Source organism: Chrysoperla carnea, chromosome 1 (assembly GCF_905475395.1).
Source record: "Chrysoperla carnea chromosome 1, inChrCarn1.1, whole genome shotgun sequence".
Classification (NCBI taxonomy): domain Eukaryota; kingdom Metazoa; phylum Arthropoda; class Insecta; order Neuroptera; family Chrysopidae; genus Chrysoperla; species Chrysoperla carnea.
In genome coordinates, this window is record NC_058337.1 from 93,209,432 (window position 1) to 93,233,480 (window position 24,049).

Sequence of the window (24,049 nt, forward strand, 5' to 3'; positions counted from 1 at the left end):
TTCAGAATATTAAAAACATAAACTCTTAATTAGCATTGAACTGTGTCATTTCCTTTGTAAAAGAAATTTAATAATTATATCTTTATGGAAAAATGATAATTTAACGCTACAATATATAATAATATTATTATCCAATAAATATTTGTAGTAATATCATAATTAGATCTGTAAATTGATAATTATTATCTGTATATAATCAGGTAATTACATATTAAAACTATCGCTGTTGGTGCGAATTAAAATCATTAGATATTGATACTGATAAACAAAGAACGTGATTGTTGATTGGTGTATTATTTCATTTTTATAGTGGTTCAGGCAATATCTATGACATAATTGTAAATAAATTGTGTGAATTTGATGAAGTTGATTCGCATTCGAATAAAGTCTATTATGTCTAAAGAATTCCTTATATGGGTGAAGTCGATCCGGATATGTATGAACGTTTTTGTAAATATAAAAAGAACACTTGTTCTCTTTCTACAGCATAATTTTCCAATAATTTTAAAGTAATTTTTGTGTTAACTGAGAGAAAAGTAAAATTTTGCTGTGGGAAAATTTTTCGCTGAATGGTTTCTTTTATAATATTTTTACCATGAGTATAATCTTTTCTACACCCTACAAAAATGAACTTAGAATGGGTAGATAGGGTATGAATAGAAGAGTTTCGACTGTATAATGAATCTTAACTTGAGAGAAAAGTGCAAAAAACAGCTCAATTAAACACCATGCCATTGAGTTGTTTTATCTAGGCCAAATTTTTGAACTTTAAAGTGTGTTTTTGAGCCTAATAAGGCAATTTAATTGATTCGAATTTATATTTTTGCTAAATATCGAGCTACTTAAATTGAATTGTGTTCTTTAAAAATTTACTTTGTTTTTTTAAATGTTGGTCTCGATGTAACAACTCAAGTATAGATAGCAGGATATTTGGGAAGTAAATAAGGACTTTTCAAGAGATAAAATCAAGGTAACCTATTCATTTTGTTTTGAATCAACAAGTTTCTTTTTATGCCAAACTGGTTTTTGAAGAACCAGTATTAAATTAAACCCACCAAAATGCATAATTAGAAATATATGGAACAATTTCATTAATGGACCAAGTGCGTGTCATACACTCATAAAAGGATTTCGTTAAGGGCTTAATTAATCTTGCATTGGTATATTTTAAAAGACAATCGGTGTTGTTGTAACTAATCCACCTACTATTCAATTATAATTGGGAAAATATGGATTACAGTTATATGTAATTTTATTTTAAAAAAATAGCACTACAATAGGAATAGAGGCAACCTTTTCCTTTTTGAAGCTTTCATCCGCTTTTGAATAAATTTAATTTAACTTTTTCAGTTTATTTTTTCATTAATTAAAAGGACAGATTAGTAAGCAGGTCATAGTTTACGAAAATATTGAAAATACATACCTTGAACAAAAGGCAACAACAGCAATTTAATTGTTTTCTGTTTTAAAATAACCTATTTTATAAGATATCAAAAATTCTCTAAAATCCAAGAACGAAAAATTAGTTAATTTGCGCTTTTTCGAAAGCCAATTTTTGACGCAATAAATTGAATAAATTGCTTTTAAACTAGTTTGTATCCCTGATCACATTTTTTTGTTAAATAACATAATAAAATTCATTACGCAGTAACTGCGTACACCAAATGAATCCTCTTAAGAATAACAAAAAATAAAACCGTTACATCCTTTTCGGCAATTATTAAAGTAAAAAAACGAAAATGACTAATCATTAGGTAAAGCAAGAAAGAACATATGCATCCACTGCACCTCGTCTCAGTGGTATTTTTTAAAAATCAATCTGGAACATGTTTTAACTAAGCCACCACTAATCTCTTTATTAGTATGAATTACAGTTATCTGTAATTTTATTTTTCATAAAATGTTCGAAATAGACGCAACCTATTGTTTCTCGAGGAATGATTTCACTTTTAAGTATTACGACTTCTTATTTTACACCGATAATGCATAATTGAATATTTCCATAAAAAGTGAATTTTTGAACACTTTTGTAGCAAAATTGATTATAAATATATATAGTTTTATCGAATTTTAAAGTTCTCCTCTGCTTATTAATAATTTAAAAAAAAAAAATTATGCTTATGGTTAAAATGAATTTTTGATAATTATAGGCAACCGATATTACGAAAATGTGAAACACACACCTATCTGTGTGTAGAGTTACCTTTTTTATGGTGAAAATAATAATAATTAGGAAGGAAATATGTATGTACTTGAGTAATAACTTTTCTTTAGCAATAACTAATACCATTTCAATAATTTTTAATGATTTTTGCTTTCGAATTTCATTTCTAGAATACTTTAAATAATTCTTATTTTAGTAAGATATTATTAATTAAAAAAACTGATGATACATTCACAAAAAATTACATCAGCCCAAAAATTAAGCAATAAAAAATACTTGAAAAATAAAAACAAGAACATTTATACTTTATATTATGGGGAGTACATTGTTCGAATAATAATTTTAAATATTTAAATAAAATATTGGTTAACCGACTTCAAAATAAAAGGAAGAAGAACTGTATAAAATTCGGTGTCTAAATATTATTTAAATAAGGAATTTTTTAAACGTTAATAAGAATTGCAAAAATAAACAGAATCAATCATTTTATAATTCTCTAATACTTTAAGTATCGAAATTTATTTGGGCAAAATCGTTTATTTATGGAAATGCAAAAGTTTCTAATATCTTTTGCTTATATAAACGATTATGAGAGTCAAGGTTGAACTCGAGTTTTAAGTAAGACGTCCGCTCCTTGTAGAAAAATTATGAAATTTTCTAAACGGTTCTGGGTATTTTGTACTATGTAAAAAAAATGGTGTTTTTAATCTGTGTTGTTAAATCGTTTATGTATAGAGGATTTGTGGTGTTCATATACATTTTTTAGCTAATAGTCCAAGCAATATAACATAAATATATTTCACTTCCACCCGTTATATAACGGCCATTTTGCTTGAACTATAACGTAAGTTTATTTGCTAAAAAAGTTTGTATAGGTATATGTGCAATTTTAGACATTTTTATACTATGTTTAATATATCTGTGTAACTCCTTTGTATATTCAAAATTTATAGGTCCGGTTGAGTGTTTTAGGAGGATTCTGTAGTTTAAAATAGTTGAAATAAATGTTTATATTATTCTCTTTCGATAATTTATCTTTTGTATTCTATATTTAAGATATTTAAATCAAAATTCTAAAACTAATCGAAAATTGGTACATATCTATAAATATAAATTCATGACGAGTACAGATTTCGAAAATCTGTAAAAAAAATTAATAGGGCACAATTTTACGTTGAGAAACTGTTCGTTTCAGAATTTACGTAGCATGTCTTATTTGCTTGGAGTAGTGTGTGAAAATATCATATTTGTAAATGACATTTTTATTGAAAACTTTTTATTTTTTATTTTTTTGCAATATTCATTTCATGAATATTAATTATTTCGTTGAAATAATTATATTTTATTAGAAATTATTGTTCTTATAATGCCAAACCTTGTTCTTATAATGCCAAACCAACGCGGTCTTTTTCATATCTCCTGTTTGAATTACTCCCTACAAATTACTATCCTTCTGACTTTAAATATCTTGAAAACAATATGAAAATTTAATACAGTTTACAAAAAGGTGAAGGTTTTTTTTTTATTTTTTAATATTTATTTTAAAACACAAAAAAACTTGTATACGCATTTATAAATTAAAAATAATAATCAAAAAATTTAATCAATATGTTTTATTTATAAAATCGATAATGATATATTATTAAATACAATATAAAATAAATTATACCAATCTTGGAGGCCTATAAATATTTTCCAATGCTTATACTGATTATACGAATTGTCAAAAATAGAAAACCATAAGCAAAAACTGTTTTTATTTTCGATTTCCTCTTTATAATTTGAATGATAAATAGAGTTAAAAAAAAACCTTCATAACGGCAAACAAAATGACCGAGGAAAATTTTACGTGTGACGTAATAACTATGGTGTAAGTAAACGATAACTTAGGTAGGTAGCCTACCGAAGTAGGTTGTACTTTTAACTTACATCATAGTTATACTTATCTTTCATTGAAAATAAAAAAAAAAGTAAGTTTATTATACTTATTGCGTCACAAGCTTAGAATACTGTGTATATATCGTCGTTATATTGTAATTTCTGTCGGATTGTGAAAAGGCTACCAAAAACCAATCTAGCCCATGTTAACTTACAATTGATTAATAATAACCAACTCATTACGTTTGGTATAGTAGGCTTGGGTCGAGGTAGCACAAGCCGGAGTGGTTTTTTTTGAGATAATTTATAATTAATAGTTAAATAATTTTACTAATTAGTTTACAATTTGACAGAAAGTACAATTTTATGACTTTCTTTAAACATATACAGCAGACAAAAAAATTCGATCAAGTAAGAAAATCGAACATGGCCAACAGTTACGATTTGCAATTACTGTAGACAATAGTTGAAAAATGTACACATATTCTTCACTACCACTTGTACTATTAATTATGAAGTAGCGGAAAAAGTGGGTAATTTCGGAGCTTTTCCGTTTCTCAATAAAGAATGATTGATATTTTTTAAAAGCTGGAATGGAATTTTTTTGTTTTCTACTTATGCAAATATTTCGTCCAATTAATATTGCCAGATACTTAAAATCTATTTTTTTTATACGTTTTTTCACCTTAAAATTTCGTGATTCCTATTATTCTTATTTTCTTAATAGAATTATTCATTATAGTTATTTTTAATTAATGGTTACATGTTACTGAGCACACATTTCTTAATGTAACCAAGTGCAAGGAAACCCAAATTTCTTGCTTGAAAGCTATCGTTTTAAAATTTAAAAGCGTTTGATAGATAACGCCTAAAATAATTTTTAATTAAGTATAACCAAGAAAAATATTCTATGGCCTCTCAATACATTTATTAAATAATATAATAATAGAAATATTATACATATTATATTATTTATTTTCAAACAATCTCAGACATCAACACATTTTAATGGCACTTAGTCCAAACTTATCTAGTTTCGATCAAGTTGATCGACTGTTATTCTGCCAACGGGTTTTCGTAACACAAATGGTGTATAATGTTTCTTTAATATCCTTGTTGTATAAAAATATGGACCTGAAACAATAATAAAGCATTAGTAATAAAAACAAAAGAATATTTTAATAATAATTTAAGTATTGGAAATTTTTAATCAATCATTCGATATTATATCTATATCTTCAATATTTTTAAAGGTCTTTCTGGTAAAAATTATCTACATGAAAATCAGTATGTTTTTGATTTTATAGTAACCTTAAAGTGTATCTTGACTTCCAACGTCCATCCTAACAATAAATAATACTTTTATTTAGCTTGACCTGCATATATGAAATAAATGGATTTTTTCCATTCTGTTTTTACAGACATCCGGATGTCTGAATGGTTTAAAGTTTTGGTGACAATATATTAAAATCCATGAAAATACAATAATGCGGTACATGATTTTAAAATTATAATAAAATTTCATGATTGATTCGGGTGCAGGGAAGACAAATATTTGTGTGAGATGATCGATATATCTGTCAAATACGTCCACGCTTTTTAACAATGAATTTTATATCGAAACAATTAAAATGATTTTATACTTTTTGTTCCACCTGTTCACAAGGCGTATTTGCTAAGTTTTGGCCGAGAGAACGATGATGACCTATCAAGAAATATTTACGTTTTGGGATATTTTCCCATGGCAATCTCACTTTTGACCATAAAAAAAGCCCTCTTCGTTAAAATACAACTCTCATTTAATGTTTCTTACTATTCAATTCGTTTTATTGAAATAGGATTTTTGTCTTTGATCAAAATCAAGAAATTTCATCAAACAAAACTATAGAATTTCATGATTTTGAGGTATAACGAAGAGAGTTAAGAGGCTAACATGTAATTTTGGTTTAAGATAAAAGGTGGAGGTGCTGAAAAGCTAACACCAATAAAAAAGTAACCTAGTAAAGAACCCTACATGTCGAATTGGTAAAGACGCATGCTTCGTAGAAAGAAGTTGGTATCTCATCGAATTTCGAAATATTTACCAAACTAAAGTTGCAATATGGAGAACTCAACATATAATGTATATATCTACATAATAATCAACAACAAAAAGTTCGAATTAGCTACTGAAATCGATGAGGCTATTGCTAGAACCTGTCAAGAATTATGAAACTATGTTGCATGCAGGAACTATATTTACGCTTTTTTAATGAAATGGTAATTTTTTAAATGCTAACTTCACACTCATAAATATAACATTAAGCTCCAGATAAATAATTAATTGCAACCATCTTTTAATAAAAAAAAAACAATCATATTTAAATTAGCATAAAAATGTAGTTTAATTATTTTATTACCTATTAGGTACCTACTTGAAATAAAAAAAAACTTTGTAGGTACAATTAATATTGTATCAGTATTAATTACAGATTCATATCATGTACACAGTAAAAAGATCATAAATTATAAAATTTATACCTAATAGATCAGGCGATTTTAATTGAAAAAAATGAAATGACTGAATACAATCTGCTGTTTGAAATGCTGAAAACACAGACAGTTCTTAATGCAGAATGCAAAAATTTATGCAATTGTATAGGTGCTACAAAACAAGACGCGTGAGTGATTTCGAAATTACTAATGCTTGTAGCTGAAAAAAGATCAGTCATTTACATAGCGATGTTAAGTAACAGTCAGATCCAATTAAAATCATCTAAACCAACTCAAATCTTTCAAATAATGGACCCCGACTATTTAAATCGCTATGTAAACTACTGGACATGTTCCTTTCTTTGCAGATTGCAGATATTTTTTTTAAAAACCAAATAATTTTACGCACCTGGGTTTTTGTTTTTATAATTATTACTTTTATTTTATACTTTTTATTGTCACGGCCCAGAAAAAACCTTCATGCTAGACTATTTTAAACCAATTTACTGTTCGCAATTTTAAAAAAAATTATAACTTTTATCTTTTTTCCGGATTCCCTTTTAATTTCCTTTATTTTAATACCCTACTTGATAGCATTCGCTAATTTAAAAAAAATTAACATATTATTAGTTCGCGTCATTTTGACAAGGATAGAAGATATAAGATATGTCTTTACTTGATTGAAAACAGTCCGAAACAAAAAAGAATTATTTTGTAATTGGAAAGCCCTATTGTTAAGCTCCAGAGTATAAAATCTTGTTAAAATGAATTCCATTAATGTAATCTAAATTTCACACAAAAACGTGGCTTCTTCCAGCGATAATTATTATATTCTTCCAGCGATAACATTTGTGTAATTCAAAATTCAAATACAATTATTATGTATTTATTTCTAAATTTCTTTTACAACTCTTTAATGGTACGGGTGGATTCGATTGTTTTGTATTAATATGTATGTAAAAATATTTTAGCATATTTTTCGAAATTGTATATAAATTAAGAATAAATAAGTGCATAGATATAAATATTTCACTGGAGGGTTTTTCATTAAAAAATATTTTAAACAGTAACAGTTAACCGTATATATTTTATAAGTTGTGTGTATTTTTAAATAAAATATTTTTTACCTAAATATTAAAATCGAATTATATTTTTCATCAATCATTTGCTATATATTATGACATTTAATATACTTAATATTTGTAATCATATAGAATTTTTTTAATGTAATTTGCATGTTCTGCGATTAACATAAATATCACCAATTAATATTGCTACATAATTTATATTTTTATGATAGTCAAAGTACCTACCCGTCCACATGTTGGCTCAGATTTTTTAAACATTTTAAGGAACCTACATGTTTAAAGCAAATATGAAATCACTAGGTTGATACCCAACCGCTTCGCTGTATGCAAAAGTAAGATTGTTGAAGACCACCGTCTTATAGCGTTCAATTTCCTCGCTCTCACTTACCCCCCTTCCATTACACTCGAAATAGAGATGGGGATTGTTTTACATTAAAATAATCATAATTAATTGCAAATATGAGAACAGATGGTCATCAATTGTATTTTTACCATTTTTACTTTTATCATTTTTACAGAAATCTTTAATTTGTGGTTCAGAAGGATGCTCATAGATGGCGCAGTGTAATGTCAGACTAAATTTAACTAATTATTTAAAAAAACATATGTATATATCTTTATAAAATATAGCTCATGTGTTAGTCTGATGTATGAACTATATTATTGTATAGAGTTTCACACAAATCCATTTAGTAGTTTTTGTGTGAAAGCATCTCAAACAAATCAACAGATAAACAATCTTACTTTCACATTTATAATATTAAAAGGATAGGGATAAATGCAGCAACAAAGTCAATTGCTTGAATATCCATGCGTTGCATAAATTGTGGCAACTCGATTGAATTCATAAAGAGTCTTTTATGATTTAATTAAGTGCTTTCTCAAGGGAAGATTTTTTAACTATAAAAATTGAAACTCTCGTTTGATTCGATAAGTCATTCAAAATTATGTCGCTGTAAACTTAATATTTTAGCTTAATATTGGTTTGTCTTAAGTTCTACATCGATTGATAATATGTCAGCAAAATTTAAACGAATATTTTTTCTTGTATTTTATGTAAAAAATAAAGTAGAAATATTTTTATTAATTCAACTCTGATTCTCATAAAACAATTCCTGACTGTTAAATGTGAGGGAGTTGCAAAGATACCGTTATGTATGAATTATTTTAGAATAAATTTAGTTCAACTTTCATTGTTTTTGTAAATATTTTTTTATTAATGTGAGAAAGCTTAATTTATTTTTTTTTAGTAAGTTAGTCTAGACACTAATTAAAAATTTTTTTTTTTTTTATAAAAACGTTCTTTTAGTTCCGTGATTTACGTAATATATTAAATGTATTATTAATTCATTATTTAATCTTGAATTCTGATAAAATAATGTATCTATAGAATAATGTACACGGCAGCCAAAAATTCGAAATCACTTTTTTTTTGGTAAGCTACCCTTCCTTTTTATAATAAAATGCATAATTCAGTTACCTGGCTTTTTACGTCTAATATAAGCGCGAAATCCTCGTTTTCCATCCACTTCATACAAAACAGTACGAATTTTTCCATCAGGATCCAACAAACTATAACCACCTTTTACAAAATCACCTATACGATGTTCCCAGTGATCATTAAATACATTATTAACGGGATCTTCTACAGCATATCTGAAGTTGTATTGAACCTTTAAATGAAATAATTTACATTATTATCATAATATTAATAACGAAAAAACACAGATGCGGTCTTTTAGTTTGGTATAAATTTCATTGGGTAATTTCATAGGATTATTGAGTATTTTTCGGCGACCGAAGATGTCAGATATGTTTATGGTATATTACAGCTTTGAACAGAAGAGGCAGATCAAAACAAATTTCAGACCAAAGTTATATCTAAAGTACATACACGCAATTTTCCACCCACTAAAGTTTATGTAAAGGTCATATTCCCAGATATGGCCCCTTATGTCCATTTTTACCGGTTTTTTTTAATGAATATTTTAGAGAGAAAAAAATTCGTGATCAGCGCACAAAATTACCCCTTAGAAAAGTATTTTCAGCCATTCGCAAACAAAAATCAACAAAATCTACCAGGTGATTGGCCTATTATAACAACATATTGAAACAATGATATATACATCGCGTAGAATGGGCAACATAAACTTCCTCGACACCAACAGCAACGATTTACGTTATAAATATAAAACTTTTCGATAATTATGAAATCGAACGAGTTATAGACACTTATTCATATAGTTTAGAAATTCATAGAACCACGATTCGTTACAAATTAACGAGAAATGGAGTATGTATTCATTCGTTTTATAACATGAAAATCTTCTAATGCAAAACCATTGCCCTATGTTTAAAGATATGTATCTATATGTAATCAATTTTTTATTTTAGATATTTACCTACTTAGGTATATTTAAGTACTTTTGAGGGTCATAAACAAATGATATTATTATATATGCGAATTTATTATAATATGGTAATTATAATATAGTGAACCCCAAGGACTACAACGCTCTCCGTTATCAGTGCCGTCTTTTATACTTGGGCCCTTGTAAAATTTACAAAATTTAAAAATTCCCAGCAAATTTTTCGGGTATGGAACCCTAATCTTGCACTTGAAACATATCTAAGAACACTTTCCATTACATTACCTTTATCCTAAGAACCTTCTCCAAACTGAACCAATTTTGAGAATCATAGCCTACTTTTTTAGTTGTTTCGGAAACGGAACCCTAAACTCGCATTTGATACATAGCTAAGAACACTCTCCATTAAATTACTTTTCAAACTATAAAAAAAATCTAAAACTGTTCATTCGTTCATAACTTACGATGACAGGCATTCAGACAGACAGTTTGGTCCGGTGGTCAAAACTCACAAATAAATCATAACATACATAAATCACAAATAATAATTTCCTTGGTATGAAAATAAAATATTTGTAAATATAATTATTACTGATTTTTTTCTGATTCATGAATATAAAAAAAGTGTAACATTATAATATTGTTTTATTATTTTATTTTTAAAACAATTCCTTTTTTATGGAAAAAATTTGTGCGAAGAGTCTGCCTCCCACCCCTAGAAAATGGGGCCTTGGACTCAAGGCTATAAAACCTATCCATAAAGACAGCACGGCGCGTAATACGAAATACCAATAGCTGTTTATACAATGTACATATAATGCAAAAATTATCCATAACGCATATTTGAACAAATTTTAACGGGTTACAATTTCAGCTCTATAATCCAAAAAAAGTCGATTATCAGAAAAAAACGTTGTAATACCTTCGTTGAAAATATCATCGTCAAATATTCGATCGAAATTCAATCGAAAGTCGAATATTCCAAGGCACAAAATTTTGAAATCCTTTTTGAGTATTAATCAAATAGAAATATTTAACATTCTTTAAGTTTTAGAAAATAATTTTTTTTTTTTTTAAATTAGAAAACTTCTTCTGGTCTTTTATTATAATTTTGCTTAGTGGAGATCTGTAAAACTCAATTATTTACCAATTACGATCCTGATAAAGATGACCTAAACAAATTAATTGAATTACACTACTTTCACTTTAAATTGAATATTATTAATTTTTTTCTGAAACTTGAATTATTATTAGTTCAATGATTTCTGGTTCTTCTGACCGATCCATAAAATGAATAATATGTACTTACTACATGAAACAAATGTGATAATATCATAAATATAATTATGTCAATGTATATGTTACCAAGTGTATCAGTAAAAATATATTTTTGTATTTTGGTTGCAATAATTCTGAAAGTTTAACACATTTGTTATCTAAAAAATTTTGAAATTGTTTAAAGACCACTTTTTATACCATGTATATATGTAATATATATCAAGGTATACTAAGTTTAGTTAAGTTTGTAACGCTTAAAAATATGCTACGAACAAAATTTTGGTATAGGTGTTCATAAAATCCCCTAGTTAGTCCATTTCCGGTTGTCCGCCCGATCGTCCGTCTGTATATATGTATAAACACGATATATCAAAAACAAAAAGAGATATCAAGCTGAAATTGTTACAGCGTACTCAGGACTAAAAAAGTGATGTCGATTTCGTAAATGAGCAACATAGGCAATTGGGCCTTGGGTATGTAAGACCCATCATATAAACCGTTAGATATAGAACAAATTCAATTTAAATGTAAAAAAATACAACTTTTCGAATTTAATTTTAGGAGGGGTTTGTCTGTTAATTTAAATAAATAAATGACTTCAAAAGTAGGCATATTTAACATTAGTCTTATGGAAAAACGGTAAATGGATATTATGTTTTCATAGATGTCTCTAAAACTAGACGGTACTAACCCCCCCCCCATCCTCCCAGAAAAGTTGTCGATTTCACCATCTACACATTGGCAAGTCATCAACTTTAATATTTTCAATGTGCCTCAAATAAGTACTCAAAAAAGCCACTCAGCTCTTAGACTAATATGTGCGAAAAGCTTCAGGGACAATTTAATTAGTCAAATTAAGTAGAAAACGATTTAATTGCATTGTTTTCATTTTTTGAAGAACTAAGTTCGTACCACCATATGAACAAAAATTACAGATCATTAATCAAAAATCTGTTACATAATAAATAAAATAAAATGCGTATTCATTTTATCTTCTAAAATATCCATTAAGCAGTATGTGATAACGAAATTATTCTGCCGCAAGCGAAGGTGTGTTTGATGATAAATGTAAATCATTAATGGTACCTATCAAAAAAAAATGAACAATTAAAACATACTCTGAATAAAATGTATTTTTTATAACATCATTAAACAGAATATGTTTGAAATGTATTTTAACTTAATCATTTGACAATGCTGACAGTGATACTAATTTTTTACATTTTGAATACATTAAAAGAAACTCTGTTAATGTATATAATTTATTTAAAATTTGTTTCATTTCATACAGTGAAACCATTCCTGTTTTAAAATTTTAAAAATCATTAACTCCTACAGACTGATTTGGAGTTCCGTACAAAAAATCAAAAAAATACAAAAGATGGCTGCTATGGTTTTAACCCACCATCACTCCCGTCAACCATTTAGTATACTTTCGTCCCGAGATGAAGGATTGCGTCAAATATTTCGCGTGTAAAATATTATTTAATTTACTGAGTACGAATTTGAATAAATGAATAATTTTAGAACAAAAATCCAAAAAATCATAATTATTCATTAATTAAACTGTAAATATTTATTGAATTCATTCTTTGAATATTAAAAATGACGTTTTTATATAGAATTCGGACCGGAATCCAGGTCCGCTAATTTTTTACTTTGTCTTCCGTAATAGGGATTTTAGAGAGCTGATCGCATTCGGCCAGATAATATTTGTCGGGTATCCGGTATTAGGGGTAACTCAGGGCATTTAAATCAGGGTCCGATAAATTTCTATCGGGCTTTCCGTAATAGAGATCTTAGAGGGCTGATCGTATTCGGGTCGGAAAATATCTGTCGGATATTTCGTATTAGAGCAAGTCAGGGCATTTAAATCAGTCCCGCTAATTTTTAACTGGGCTTTCCGTAATAGGGATTACAGAGGGGATTACATTTTGAGGGGCTTTTAGGACTCATTTCATCCGGACCTGACAAGATCAACTTAGGGATTTCCTAACAAGGAATTTGTTACTAGGTACTGATCGGGGCCGCAAATGGAAAAACGTAATACGGTAAACCATGCTGTAACCTGAACACCTTTGAGTTTGCCCTGAATCATTTCTACTCGGGTTATATTAAACTTGAATTTCGTTGACCAATAACCGCCGCACCCCACATTTGGCCAATTGAATAAAATGATAATGTAAATTTGTAAAGACGAGAATTGAAATTATGTCTGAAATTCAATTCAAGTACAAAGTGCTATTTTTATATCCGATTTGCACCTCCCAGTTTAAAAATTAAAAAAATCGGTCTTTAATCTTCCAATATTAATATTTTCACTGAAATAAATAAATAAATACAATATGACTTCATTAACGTTTTTAATTTAATAAAAATATTATCTTGCATAATATTCCTACTTGATAATTATTAATATATTTTTAATTCATTATAGAATAATAGATTATATATAAATTTTTTTTAAAACTTAATTATAATAAAACCAAAAAGAAATATTTTATACATTAATCAAAGAATTGGTTTATATAAGAAGCATCATTTTTTCACTTATTTATGTATCATGTTTACGAAGTCGAGGAAACAAAATGATTTCCAATTACCTAATGGTACTCTTCATCGGTACTCTTCATCGGTACTCTTCGCGTTTTACTCGTTGTCTGTTCAAAATACGAAAGTTTTTATTGACATCTTATTTACAGAGAACGCTCTTTAACTTAAAATATACCTTTTGGCAAGCTTGGATATAATCTAAGATATTGCATTCAAAGTTTACCCAATAAAAATGGCCCCAGGTGGAAACTTTTTTACATTTTATTCTGCTCATAAAACAATATATGTTTCTAGTTTCTAACAAGTTTCTCTTATTTTCATTTTTTCGCAGGCAAAATTCCAAGTTGAATTAAAAATTTTAATGAATACATTTATCCACAATAGATAATATGTATGTATAGAATGTCTCATAACCTTAAAATAGCTATTTCTTGAAGAGTTAAGGATGTACGAGTACCTTTAAAAGCTTGGGCCATTTAAAAAAAAGGCAATTTTTAAAAAACAAAGCTTGATTTTTTTATATGAAGTTGAACTAAGTCCAAATCAATTCTGGAAATTTTAGGAGAGATTGCCCGAGTATTTAAATAATTAAATGACTTCAAAAGTAGGCATATTTAACATTAGTTTTATGGTTAAACGGTAGATGGATGATGTGTTTTCATAGATTTCTCCAAAACTAGTCGGTGGATATTAAAAAAAAAGTACTTAAGTTAAAGTTAAAATCTCAGTAAATTATTGAAAACAAACAAAACTTCTCGTTCCCAACTAATTAAGGATGAATGAGCACAGAAGTAGGGACACAAATTAAAAAAATTTTTTTTTTCGAATTTTGCTAGTGAATTATGTTATAACTTTTGCAGTTATCGAAAAATTTTATTCTAATTTTTCGTCTACATTAGTAGACGTTCAAATAAGTAAAAAAATTTATCACGAAAGTTGAAAATAAGGTACAAATAATTTCAACCCTAAATCTAAAACTGTCTTGGTCCTAGTACTACCTTAAGAAGAAATTGTTAAAATTTCAAGTAGAATTTGAAGGCAAAATAATACTACTTTCTGGTGTTGTAATTTTGCATGAAAAAATAACATTTCGATGTAATGTTATTTCGAATATTGAGAAAAGGCAACTTTTATCATGTATGAAATCGAATTTCTCGAAAACGTTACATGTTGAGAGAGAGAAACTACATGATATTGTATTATCAGTATAATATATTCGAAATATTTGTACTACAATAAGATGCAAATTGTACATTATAACATTAGGTAGATACTTGTAAAGTAAATAAAATGTGTGTATATTCTTATCTAACATACAGGAAATTAAAAACTAATGTATAAAAACATTACTAGCATTATGTATAAAGAATGATCTATTTATGACAATAAAAGTTGAACAACATCTTAATATTATATATAGTTTAAGCATAGTTTTAGTGCTATTTTTATACCATGTATATGAAATATACCAAGGTATACTAAATTAGTCCCAAGTTTGTAACGCTTAAAAATACTGATGCTATGAACAAAATTTTGGTATAGGTGTTCATAAAATCACCTAATTAGTCCATTTCCGGTTGTCTGATTGTCTATAGTCTGTCGTCTGTCTGTCCGTCTGACATCAAGATTACTCAAAAACGAAAAGAGATATCTAGTTGAAATTTTTATAGCGTGCTGAGGACGTAAAAAGTTCGTAAATGAGCAACATAAGTCAATTGAGTCTTGGGTCCGTAAGATTCATCTTGTAAACCGTTGGAGATAGAACAAAAGTTTAAATGTAAAAAATGCTCCTTATAAAAAAAAAACAACTTTTGTTTGAAACATTTTTTTCGTAATCGTCACTGTTTACCCGTGAGAGCGCAAATTATGCGCAAATTGTATAGTATTATATGGGTATATTATTTATATGTACATGTGTGACATGTATGTATGCGTAATGTGACAGTGTAATCAACACTGTCTATACATGGTATTTCAACAATGAACTCAGGCAATTGTTTGTTTTCACTTGTTTCTTTTCTATTTTAGTGTTTACATAGTTTGGTGCTGTATACTCTTAACTTTTTGTCTAATACAGGGTACGGAGTAATTGTCTGTGGTACATTATTTTAAAATTTTGATGTGAAAAAATGGCTTTAAAAATACCTATATTGTGTTTTGGTTGACACCAGCTCCAACATTCATTCATTCATTAAAAATATAAGCCTACCTTCCTATTTTTCTCAATTTATCAAGCATGCCGTAATGCCTAGAATACACAGAGGAAGGAAAAATTAGGGCAGCACAAAGTATTAGATTATAACATCTTTACCCCCTTCTAGAACAATCCCTTGTTTTTCTTCCCTTGGTCCAAAAACTGGTTAAGCCAATGCATAAAGCATCAGAATAAAACCATAAAAATAATAGTAAGTAAAACATGTTAAGAATACGACATAGCGCGAGTTTAAATTTTTGTTACTTGATATTTGTAAAAACGTACCTTGTAAGAACTTGATTTTCAGAAAACAGAATCAATAAAAAGTTTCCACGGATATGAAATCTTGTTGAACATTTCACGGACTGTGAAATGTTGGATGGCGAGTCCAATCTTAACTAAAGTTTTAACGTTTTATCTTTTAGTTTACATAAAACGAATCAAATAGACTACCCTGTAATCGTAGTTTGCATAATAAGCAGATATAAATCAAGTGGTTTTATATGAAATTATGAAGTTTCAGTTGAAAATTGTTACGTTTTCTTCATAAACGATGCGAAGAAAAAACCGCATCCATATTAATTATTTAATTATTTTGAAAATTTTAATTGAAAAATAATTGAATTCCAAAAAAATTAATCTCTATTAACTATATTGTAAATGATGTAACACATACTTGCAAATAAGAAGTTTCAGACGTTTCAAACTTGCAAAGAAATCTATCTAAAATGTTGAAATTTTAAGGGCAAAATAAGGATTTTTTAAATTAATTGAAATTTTATGAAAATCAAAATTATATAAAAACTGTTTTTCTATAATTTTCGTTCAGACAATTTTTTTGTGAATTTCATATTTACCAGTAAGTATATTGATATTTTGACAGAAACCTGCCAATGATCTTCTGAAATGATTCTTTCTATGAGTTTAATACCCAGGGCCAGATTAAAAATTTGAGGGGCTCTGGGTAGAAAATCATAGGGGCCCCATGTAAGGGCAGACTTTTTTTTACGAATTTAAGGAATTATAACAATTATCTGATTTTTACAGTAAATGTTACTTTGTATTTATTATAAGCACCCTGACTTATGCATCAGCCATTCGCTGATTGATTTTTTTTTACATTTTTTTTCATATGATTGTTGGGCTTATGCATTAATCAAGCCCTACTTATACCTATAAATATACTTGAAGCGTACTTACGACTTGAAATGCTACTATCACTTTACAAAATTGTAATAAACGCAAACTTTAGTTATGCTAACGCTGTAACTAACTGAGTCACTAAGGTTTGAAAATTGGACATTATTTTGTAATTAACTACTATTCCTCTAGTACGGAGTCAAAAATTAATTATTCGAAAAATTACTTAATAATATATTTAACTATTGACGATAGTTTGTTTCTACTTTTTCTGTTAGTCTGACAAAATCTAAATATTTATCATAATTTGCCAGTCTAGCATTTATTTATTTTAACGCTCTATAATATATGAATTACATTATGTCAGCCTATCATCAGAAAGTGAATGGTCTAAATAAAGAACATATCCACAACGCCTACGAAATTTAGAAAGAGGAAGAGATGTGTCCAATAGCTTTTGTTGTTGTGTTGACTTTCATTCAAATTTTGAATTTAAATAAAGGTTGTGCGACTATTAAAACAATTTTTTATCTTTTTTTTGTTCATTAAATTACCAATAATATAATTTTTAAGATCTCTAAGAAAGGAAGTTCTGAATAACCTGTAAAGAATACATAATATCGTTTAAAATACTCATTTTTCATTTCATTTAACATTTGCAAGAGAAATCAGAAGTGCTACAGACAAACTATCTTAAAAAGTAACATTTCTATGTGTTAACTGATCAACTATACCGTGCCTTTTGTTAAAATATCTCTCCTCCAGGACCCACAAGAAACAAATTTAGCTAAATTTATAAAATAATTGTTATTTAGCTAATTAATAATAATTTTATAAATGTAACTAAATATTTTTATTGTGAGTCTTGAAAGGGATGCATTTTAATAAAATACATAATACAGCCAACAGAAATGCTCATCTAAACTTGAATAACTACCATACAAGTTTAGAAAAATTATTTAATGTATATTGACGCTACTTCTATAAAATGGCATCGAAATGCAGAATTATCTGTAATCAGACGATTACGTAAAAGACGGAGCGATTTTGAAATAGTTGTTTGACGATATTGGTTATGACTATTGAAAAGAAGTAAAATTCCCAAACAATCCGTGTTTACTTTAGTTTAATACCTACTTAATTTTAATTATTTTAGCCTCTTTACATAAAAGACGTTCGGCCTTTACATAGACGGAAATCACAAGTAAATTAAAGTTAAAAATATTCACGTATCTATAAGTCTATATGAATGTGTCTGCAGAACCGTAAAAAAAAGATTTAAAGATAAATAATAAGAAATAATGACTGAAAGATTTCAACGACACTAGCAGTCATGATAACATAAAAAAATTAAATTTATTTATTAAAAATAAAAAACAAATTAAAAGATACAACTTATTGATAACATTATTTAAACTTTTACTCATAAAACCTGAATTCGTTGATTCCATTTTAACTTTAAAAGGTTCTGTAGATCATTGTACATGTTCCAGAGGTCCTTTAGCCAGCTTATAATGAGATCATTTTTTTAAAGTAAGTCTGTACAGTCAACGCTAGTGGCTCAGTTGTTTCAAGCGTAGCCTATTCAATGTATTTCCTAGGATAGCGGGTACTATTCCCACCGTCAGAGAAAAAATAAGTTTAATTAATAGTTGCGATGGGCTAGTGTAGTGCATGGTATGAGGAACTGAAATTATAAAAGTGGGCGGCCAATAAAACCTACCTAAGAAAGCTACAGAATAATGTTTATTGTAAAAGTTGTTCATACGAAAAGGGGTATCTCATTGGAGTGGACTTTTCCTTTTTTTGGGAACTAAAAGTAAAGTTCGAAGTATACAAGACCACCCTAGACCTTCTCCTAGCTCAAATCATAACCTAGGCAATGAATGTTCGCGGAATTTATGCAAAATTAAGTGTTTCTATTCCTGAAAACAGAAACTATCCAACAATTTGTATTTCCTATATGAAAATTGATCCTTTTTTAAAAGTAATTATAAATCAGTTAATTTTTTTAAGGTGGTAAGAGCATCAGGGTAATTTAAGGTTTAGAGTTGAAATTATATGTACCTTATTTTCAACTTTTTTTTTTTTATTAATATTATACTACGTGTTTAATTTTAAACTTTCTTGATGAATTTTGTTATAACTTCATGAATGTTAGATGAAAAATAAGAATACAATTTTTCGATATCTGCCTTTGTTTATGAAATATTTATTTAAATAATCGGCCAACCCCCCTTAACCTAAAATTTTCAACATTGATTTAGACTTAGACCAACTGCATATAAAAAAAATCAAGCTTTTTATTTAAAATTGCCTGGGTGCTCGTACATCCTTAAATAATAGATAAATGTATCTTTAACACCAGTGCTCATATATACAGCACTATTTTATAAACCGATTACATTATCAAATAGTTAATTTTATTAAATTTTATTAAGTAGTCAGTTAAGTTGATCATTGAACATATATTTTCCAATATATACCTTACTAAAAATTATACTCCTCGTTCCAATAATTGCTCATGGTATCACCGAGTTGATAATTTTCGCGTTTTTATATAGTCTAACTACATATCGGAGATAATTTCTTCAATTCCCGCGTTATTTAGTTCACACCGAATTATTCTGTGTGGCTAACCCAACTCTATGTTTACATATTTGCAATAAATTATCTTTTACAATGAAAGTATTTCTTCTTAGCTAATCAATTGAACTACTTGTTGGAACATTATTTACAAAATTACTTAACTATATCATCAGATAGATATACACAAAAATTAATAATTAAGATTATATACAAGTAGGGTAAGATGTAGTACCTATAGTCAAATGTATCTTCAATCATTTTGAGCTTCTCCGTTGATATTGATAATACTGAACAGCATTTGTTTTGAAATGAGGATATTTTTTCAGAATGTAAGTAGAACAAAGACTGTTTGTCAATGTGGCCAACTGGTTGTCAGGTTATACACAACGTAAACCATTTATTATTTTTGTCATACAATATTTTACTTCAGAGACATAACATTCAGTAGTTTTGAATAGGTATGGCTTCAAATACGAAAATGAATGTACCTAGAATCTAACAACATTATGTCGTTAGATTCTATCTTTATACATGAAAATATATGAACTATGTTATTGAAATTTTACATTTATATTCTTGTTTTATGGGCTACCAAGTATATGTAAGCAAAGTATAAATGAGGAAAAAGAAGTCTCATTCCCTCCGAGCCATTAAAAATACTAGCTGAAGCTGTTGCTTGATTCTCAAGTAGTGTATGCCTGTAAGAGAAACGTGTACGGCTAAATGATTCAGTCACATACATTCAACGACACTGCTCTGTGTGACAGGTGTAATGATTATATATTAAAAAGAGCATCTTCAGATATTCAGCGAGGATAATTCAAGGTACATTAGACTGTGCTTAGCACATTATATTATTTATTCCATGGTTTACACATCATGTACCATAGTTCATCGTAACTTCACACGTTTTAATCAATGGCTCTTCAATATTTAAATTACCAAAAAAAACAACAACAACAACAACAACAACAACATGATTTTAAGTAATGGCAATGCTCTAAACAGAGACATATTTTAATGAATTGCAGAAACACATAAATGTAAATTTTGATTCAAGGTATTATACCTCCCCCTGTTATATAAATTATTATATTATTTAATCTAATGAATGTGAAATTTTATAATTAAACAAAAGAAATGTTTTTACCTTTTGTTCAGATGAATCATCAATAATTCTTGTTCTTACTATTCCAGGAGTATTGGTTGTAGATAATAAAACTAACTGCAACAAAAACAAAAAATTTATTGTAATAATTCATAATTTCAATTTAGTATCATGTTTTTCGCATGTCGTGTTTAATGGTTCTTTTGTGTGCCACGCGGGTTTAAAAAATTGGGATGCTATTTTCCGATTTTTGAAAACGACTGCTATTCATTTCAAAAACTCTTCAAATAGTTTTAGTAATATTTATTTCTCTAATATTTATTTATTTCTGTAAACACTTCTCAACTTTGATGCTATTTATCTTATCAGCTATTTTACTAATATTTTAAGCAAAATTAAGTAAAAATGTTCGCAGTCGGTAGGATTCGAACCTACGCTCCCAGAGGGAATCTGATTTCTAGTCAGACGCCTTAACCACTCGGCCACGACTGCTGTTAATTATATTTAGCTCTTCAACTTTGATGCTATTTATCTCATCAGCTATTTTACTAATATTTTAAGCAAAATTAAGTAAAAATGTTCGCAGTCGGTAGGATTCGAACCTACGCTCCCAGAGGGAATCTGATTTCTAGTCAGACGCCTTAACCACTCGGCCACGACTGCTATTAATTATATTTAGCTCTTCAACTTTGATCCTATTTATCTCATCAGCTATTTTACTAATATTTTAAGCAAAATTAAGTAAAAATGTTCGCAGTCGGTAGGATTCGAACCTACGCTCCCAGAGGGAATCTGATTTCTAGTCAGACGCCTTAACCACTCGGCCACGACTGCTGTTAATTATATTTAGCTCTTCAACTTTGATGCTATTTATCTCATCAGCTATTTTACTAATATTTTAAGCAAAATTAAGTAAAAATGTTCGCAGTCGGTAGGATTCGAACCTACGCTCCCAGAGGGAATCTGATTTCTAGTCAGACGCCTTAACCGCTCGGCCACGACTGCTGTTGATTTTATTTAGCTCTTCAACTCTTGGTCATATTAATAGTGTTAATAGAATTGCTTATCAGTAATAATTTTTTTATGTGATTTAATAGTCACGAAAATGTAATTCAATGCGATTTACGACAAAACTATAAAAATATGATATATCTATATACTTTCTATTTAAATAATTGTTGATCCAAAATTATATATAACGTAATCCAAAAAGCGTCTTACGCGCACAGCACAGTCACACAGCATGTCGGTGACGCGAAACCATAACATTTTCCCCTACCTTAAAAGTGTCCAACGTCGCTAAAGTAGTTTTCACCTCAAAAATTTCGCTTCATTATGGACGCACGGTTTAAAATTAAGAACATAAAACCATTGAACTCTTTGTAATGATTACGTAACATTATAATTTTAGTTGCATCTGAAGGAATATTAACAAATTGATATTATTATGTCTATAAATATGTAATATTCAAATCCATCGACAGTCATATAGATAGATTCAATATATATAGAATTTAATCAATATTGCTTAATCAAGTGTAATAAATTAAAGATTTGATTATATAAAATAAAAAATACAAACAGTCATGCATGCATATTGAAAATTTTCGCACACCAATCTTCCGATATAAAAAAAAGCAGGTACATCATAAATATTAATGTAATAAAATCATACATGCATAGTACTGGTTGATTGCAATGGGTGGGGTACATTAAAATACTCATCAGTATTTTAAAACAGTAACAAAAACAGACTCTCAAAAATAAAACACGGTTATAATGTCAAATAAATATTTTCACATTACATTTTAAAAATTAAAATACACAGCAATGTTTAAAAATGTGGAAATTACGATTCATAACTATTAGATTCATGTATAAAACTTTATTATGTATAAAACTTCATGCACTAATGATCCTGAAATGAGCAATGCTAATCCGATTTATTTAAGACTTCTTAACTTTATCTATAAATTTTGAAAAACTGTGGAGAACTTTCCTTGGGGGATTTTCTCACTTTTGCACACTTTATCCACGTCTATGGTAATCATTTTCAAAGAGGGTATTAGAAACAGTAGTTTTTATTTAGAGTATATTGCATTAGAAATAAATTGTTTCAAAATATTTTAAAGAATAGTAGATTTTTATTTAATGAACACATATTTCTGAGGACTGGATGCACTGGAACACTGATTTTCTGACCTTTGGGTTTCCTTTAAATGAATATCAAAATTATAGTTATGTCCTTTTTACTCTTACATAGTCCTATGGAACAATTTTGACAGTCAAAATTGTTTTTAATTTTTTAATAAAGAAAAAAGAAAGTATGAACTTTTTTCAAAAAACTAACTTAATGTAAATAAGAAATAATTTGAGTATTTACACAATACATATTTATTTTTACCCATACATTCATATAAATGTTTCTATACATACTTAAGTATTTCTTTTTATTTACGTTATAAACTAAGATTTCAGATAACTTGTTTAATTCACTCACAGATAGCGAGGCCATAGTTAGCAATATACCTTAAAAAATATATCAAAACATGCTGTTTATATTTATGTAACATGGGTGACAAACCACTGTGAATTGAACATAAAAGAATGCCCTAAAAATGTAGTGTTTCAATGATAAATATCTGGAAGGATATATTGGGCCGTATATTTTGAACAAATAAAAAACCGTGCGGTTAGTCTGTAACAACCTCCCCCCCACCCCAACAGCAGGAGATCCTAGTCTCTAGTCTATAAAGCGTAGGTACAAAGGCGGCACTGTTGTCAGGTCTGATGTTTTAATATGTATGCTACATACCTTTTTCTGACCTCTACAATTTAAATTTCTATTTCTTATCTTATATTCACATTCCGCGGTTATAATATCAATAAGACTCTATTGTCGTCAGTTCCTAATATGTCTACATAATCTCAAATCATTTCCTAAAAACGATAGATGCAAATACTAATAAAAGCGTGCTAAAAGTTTACTATTTAGTATCGAAAATACACAATTTGGACATTTTTGAACAATTCGGTATTTATATAGACTATAATTAATTAAGAATTTGTATACGCAAAAAAATAATTGTATGGCTTTAAAATGCAAAATAATTTATGGGCTTACAGTAAATTAAAGATGACATGTTTATTGTATTGTTTTATTTTTTTGTATAGTTGAAATTACCAAAAAAGAACTTGTTTTTTTTTATTGTTTCA

The 24,049-nt window shown here is 28.1% G+C and overlaps 1 protein-coding gene and 4 non-coding genes across 5 annotated transcripts; all 5 read right to left on the bottom strand.

Annotated features, from left to right (window-relative positions):
* Positions 1 to 5,037: 5,037 nt before the first annotated feature.
* LOC123292249 (larval cuticle protein A2B-like) lies at positions 5,038 to 23,348 on the bottom strand. Its single transcript, XM_044872828.1, has 4 exons — positions 23,292 to 23,348; positions 20,876 to 20,950; positions 9,083 to 9,275; positions 5,038 to 5,176 (listed from the first exon to the last, which is right to left on the bottom strand). The coding sequence occupies exons 1-4, from the start codon at positions 23,346 to 23,348 to the stop codon at positions 5,073 to 5,075; spliced, it is 429 nt and encodes a 142-aa protein (XP_044728763.1). The 3' UTR covers positions 5,038 to 5,072.
* On the bottom strand, positions 21,244 to 21,325 carry Trnas-aga. Its single transcript has one exon. It is a non-coding gene; the product is annotated as a tRNA-Ser (tRNA).
* On the bottom strand, positions 21,415 to 21,496 carry Trnas-aga. Its single transcript has one exon. It is a non-coding gene; the product is annotated as a tRNA-Ser (tRNA).
* On the bottom strand, positions 21,586 to 21,667 carry Trnas-aga. The gene has a single exon. It is a non-coding gene; the product is annotated as a tRNA-Ser (tRNA).
* On the bottom strand, positions 21,757 to 21,838 carry Trnas-aga. Its single transcript has one exon. It is a non-coding gene; the product is annotated as a tRNA-Ser (tRNA).
* Positions 23,349 to 24,049: the final 701 nt, after the last annotated feature.

Excerpts from the sequence above, each read along its gene's own strand:
- LOC123292249 (XM_044872828.1), bottom strand. The coding sequence starts at position 23,348 with ATGGCCTCGCTATCTGTGAGTGAATTAAACAAGTTATCTGAAATCTTA. Across the intron at positions 9,276-20,875 it reads ATGATTCATCTGAACAAAAG|GTTCAATACAACTTCAGATA; the intron begins GTAAAAACATTT and ends TTTCATTTAAAG. Across the intron at positions 5,177-9,082 it reads TATTAGACGTAAAAAGCCAG|GTCCATATTTTTATACAACA; the intron begins GTAACTGAATTA and ends TTATTGTTTCAG.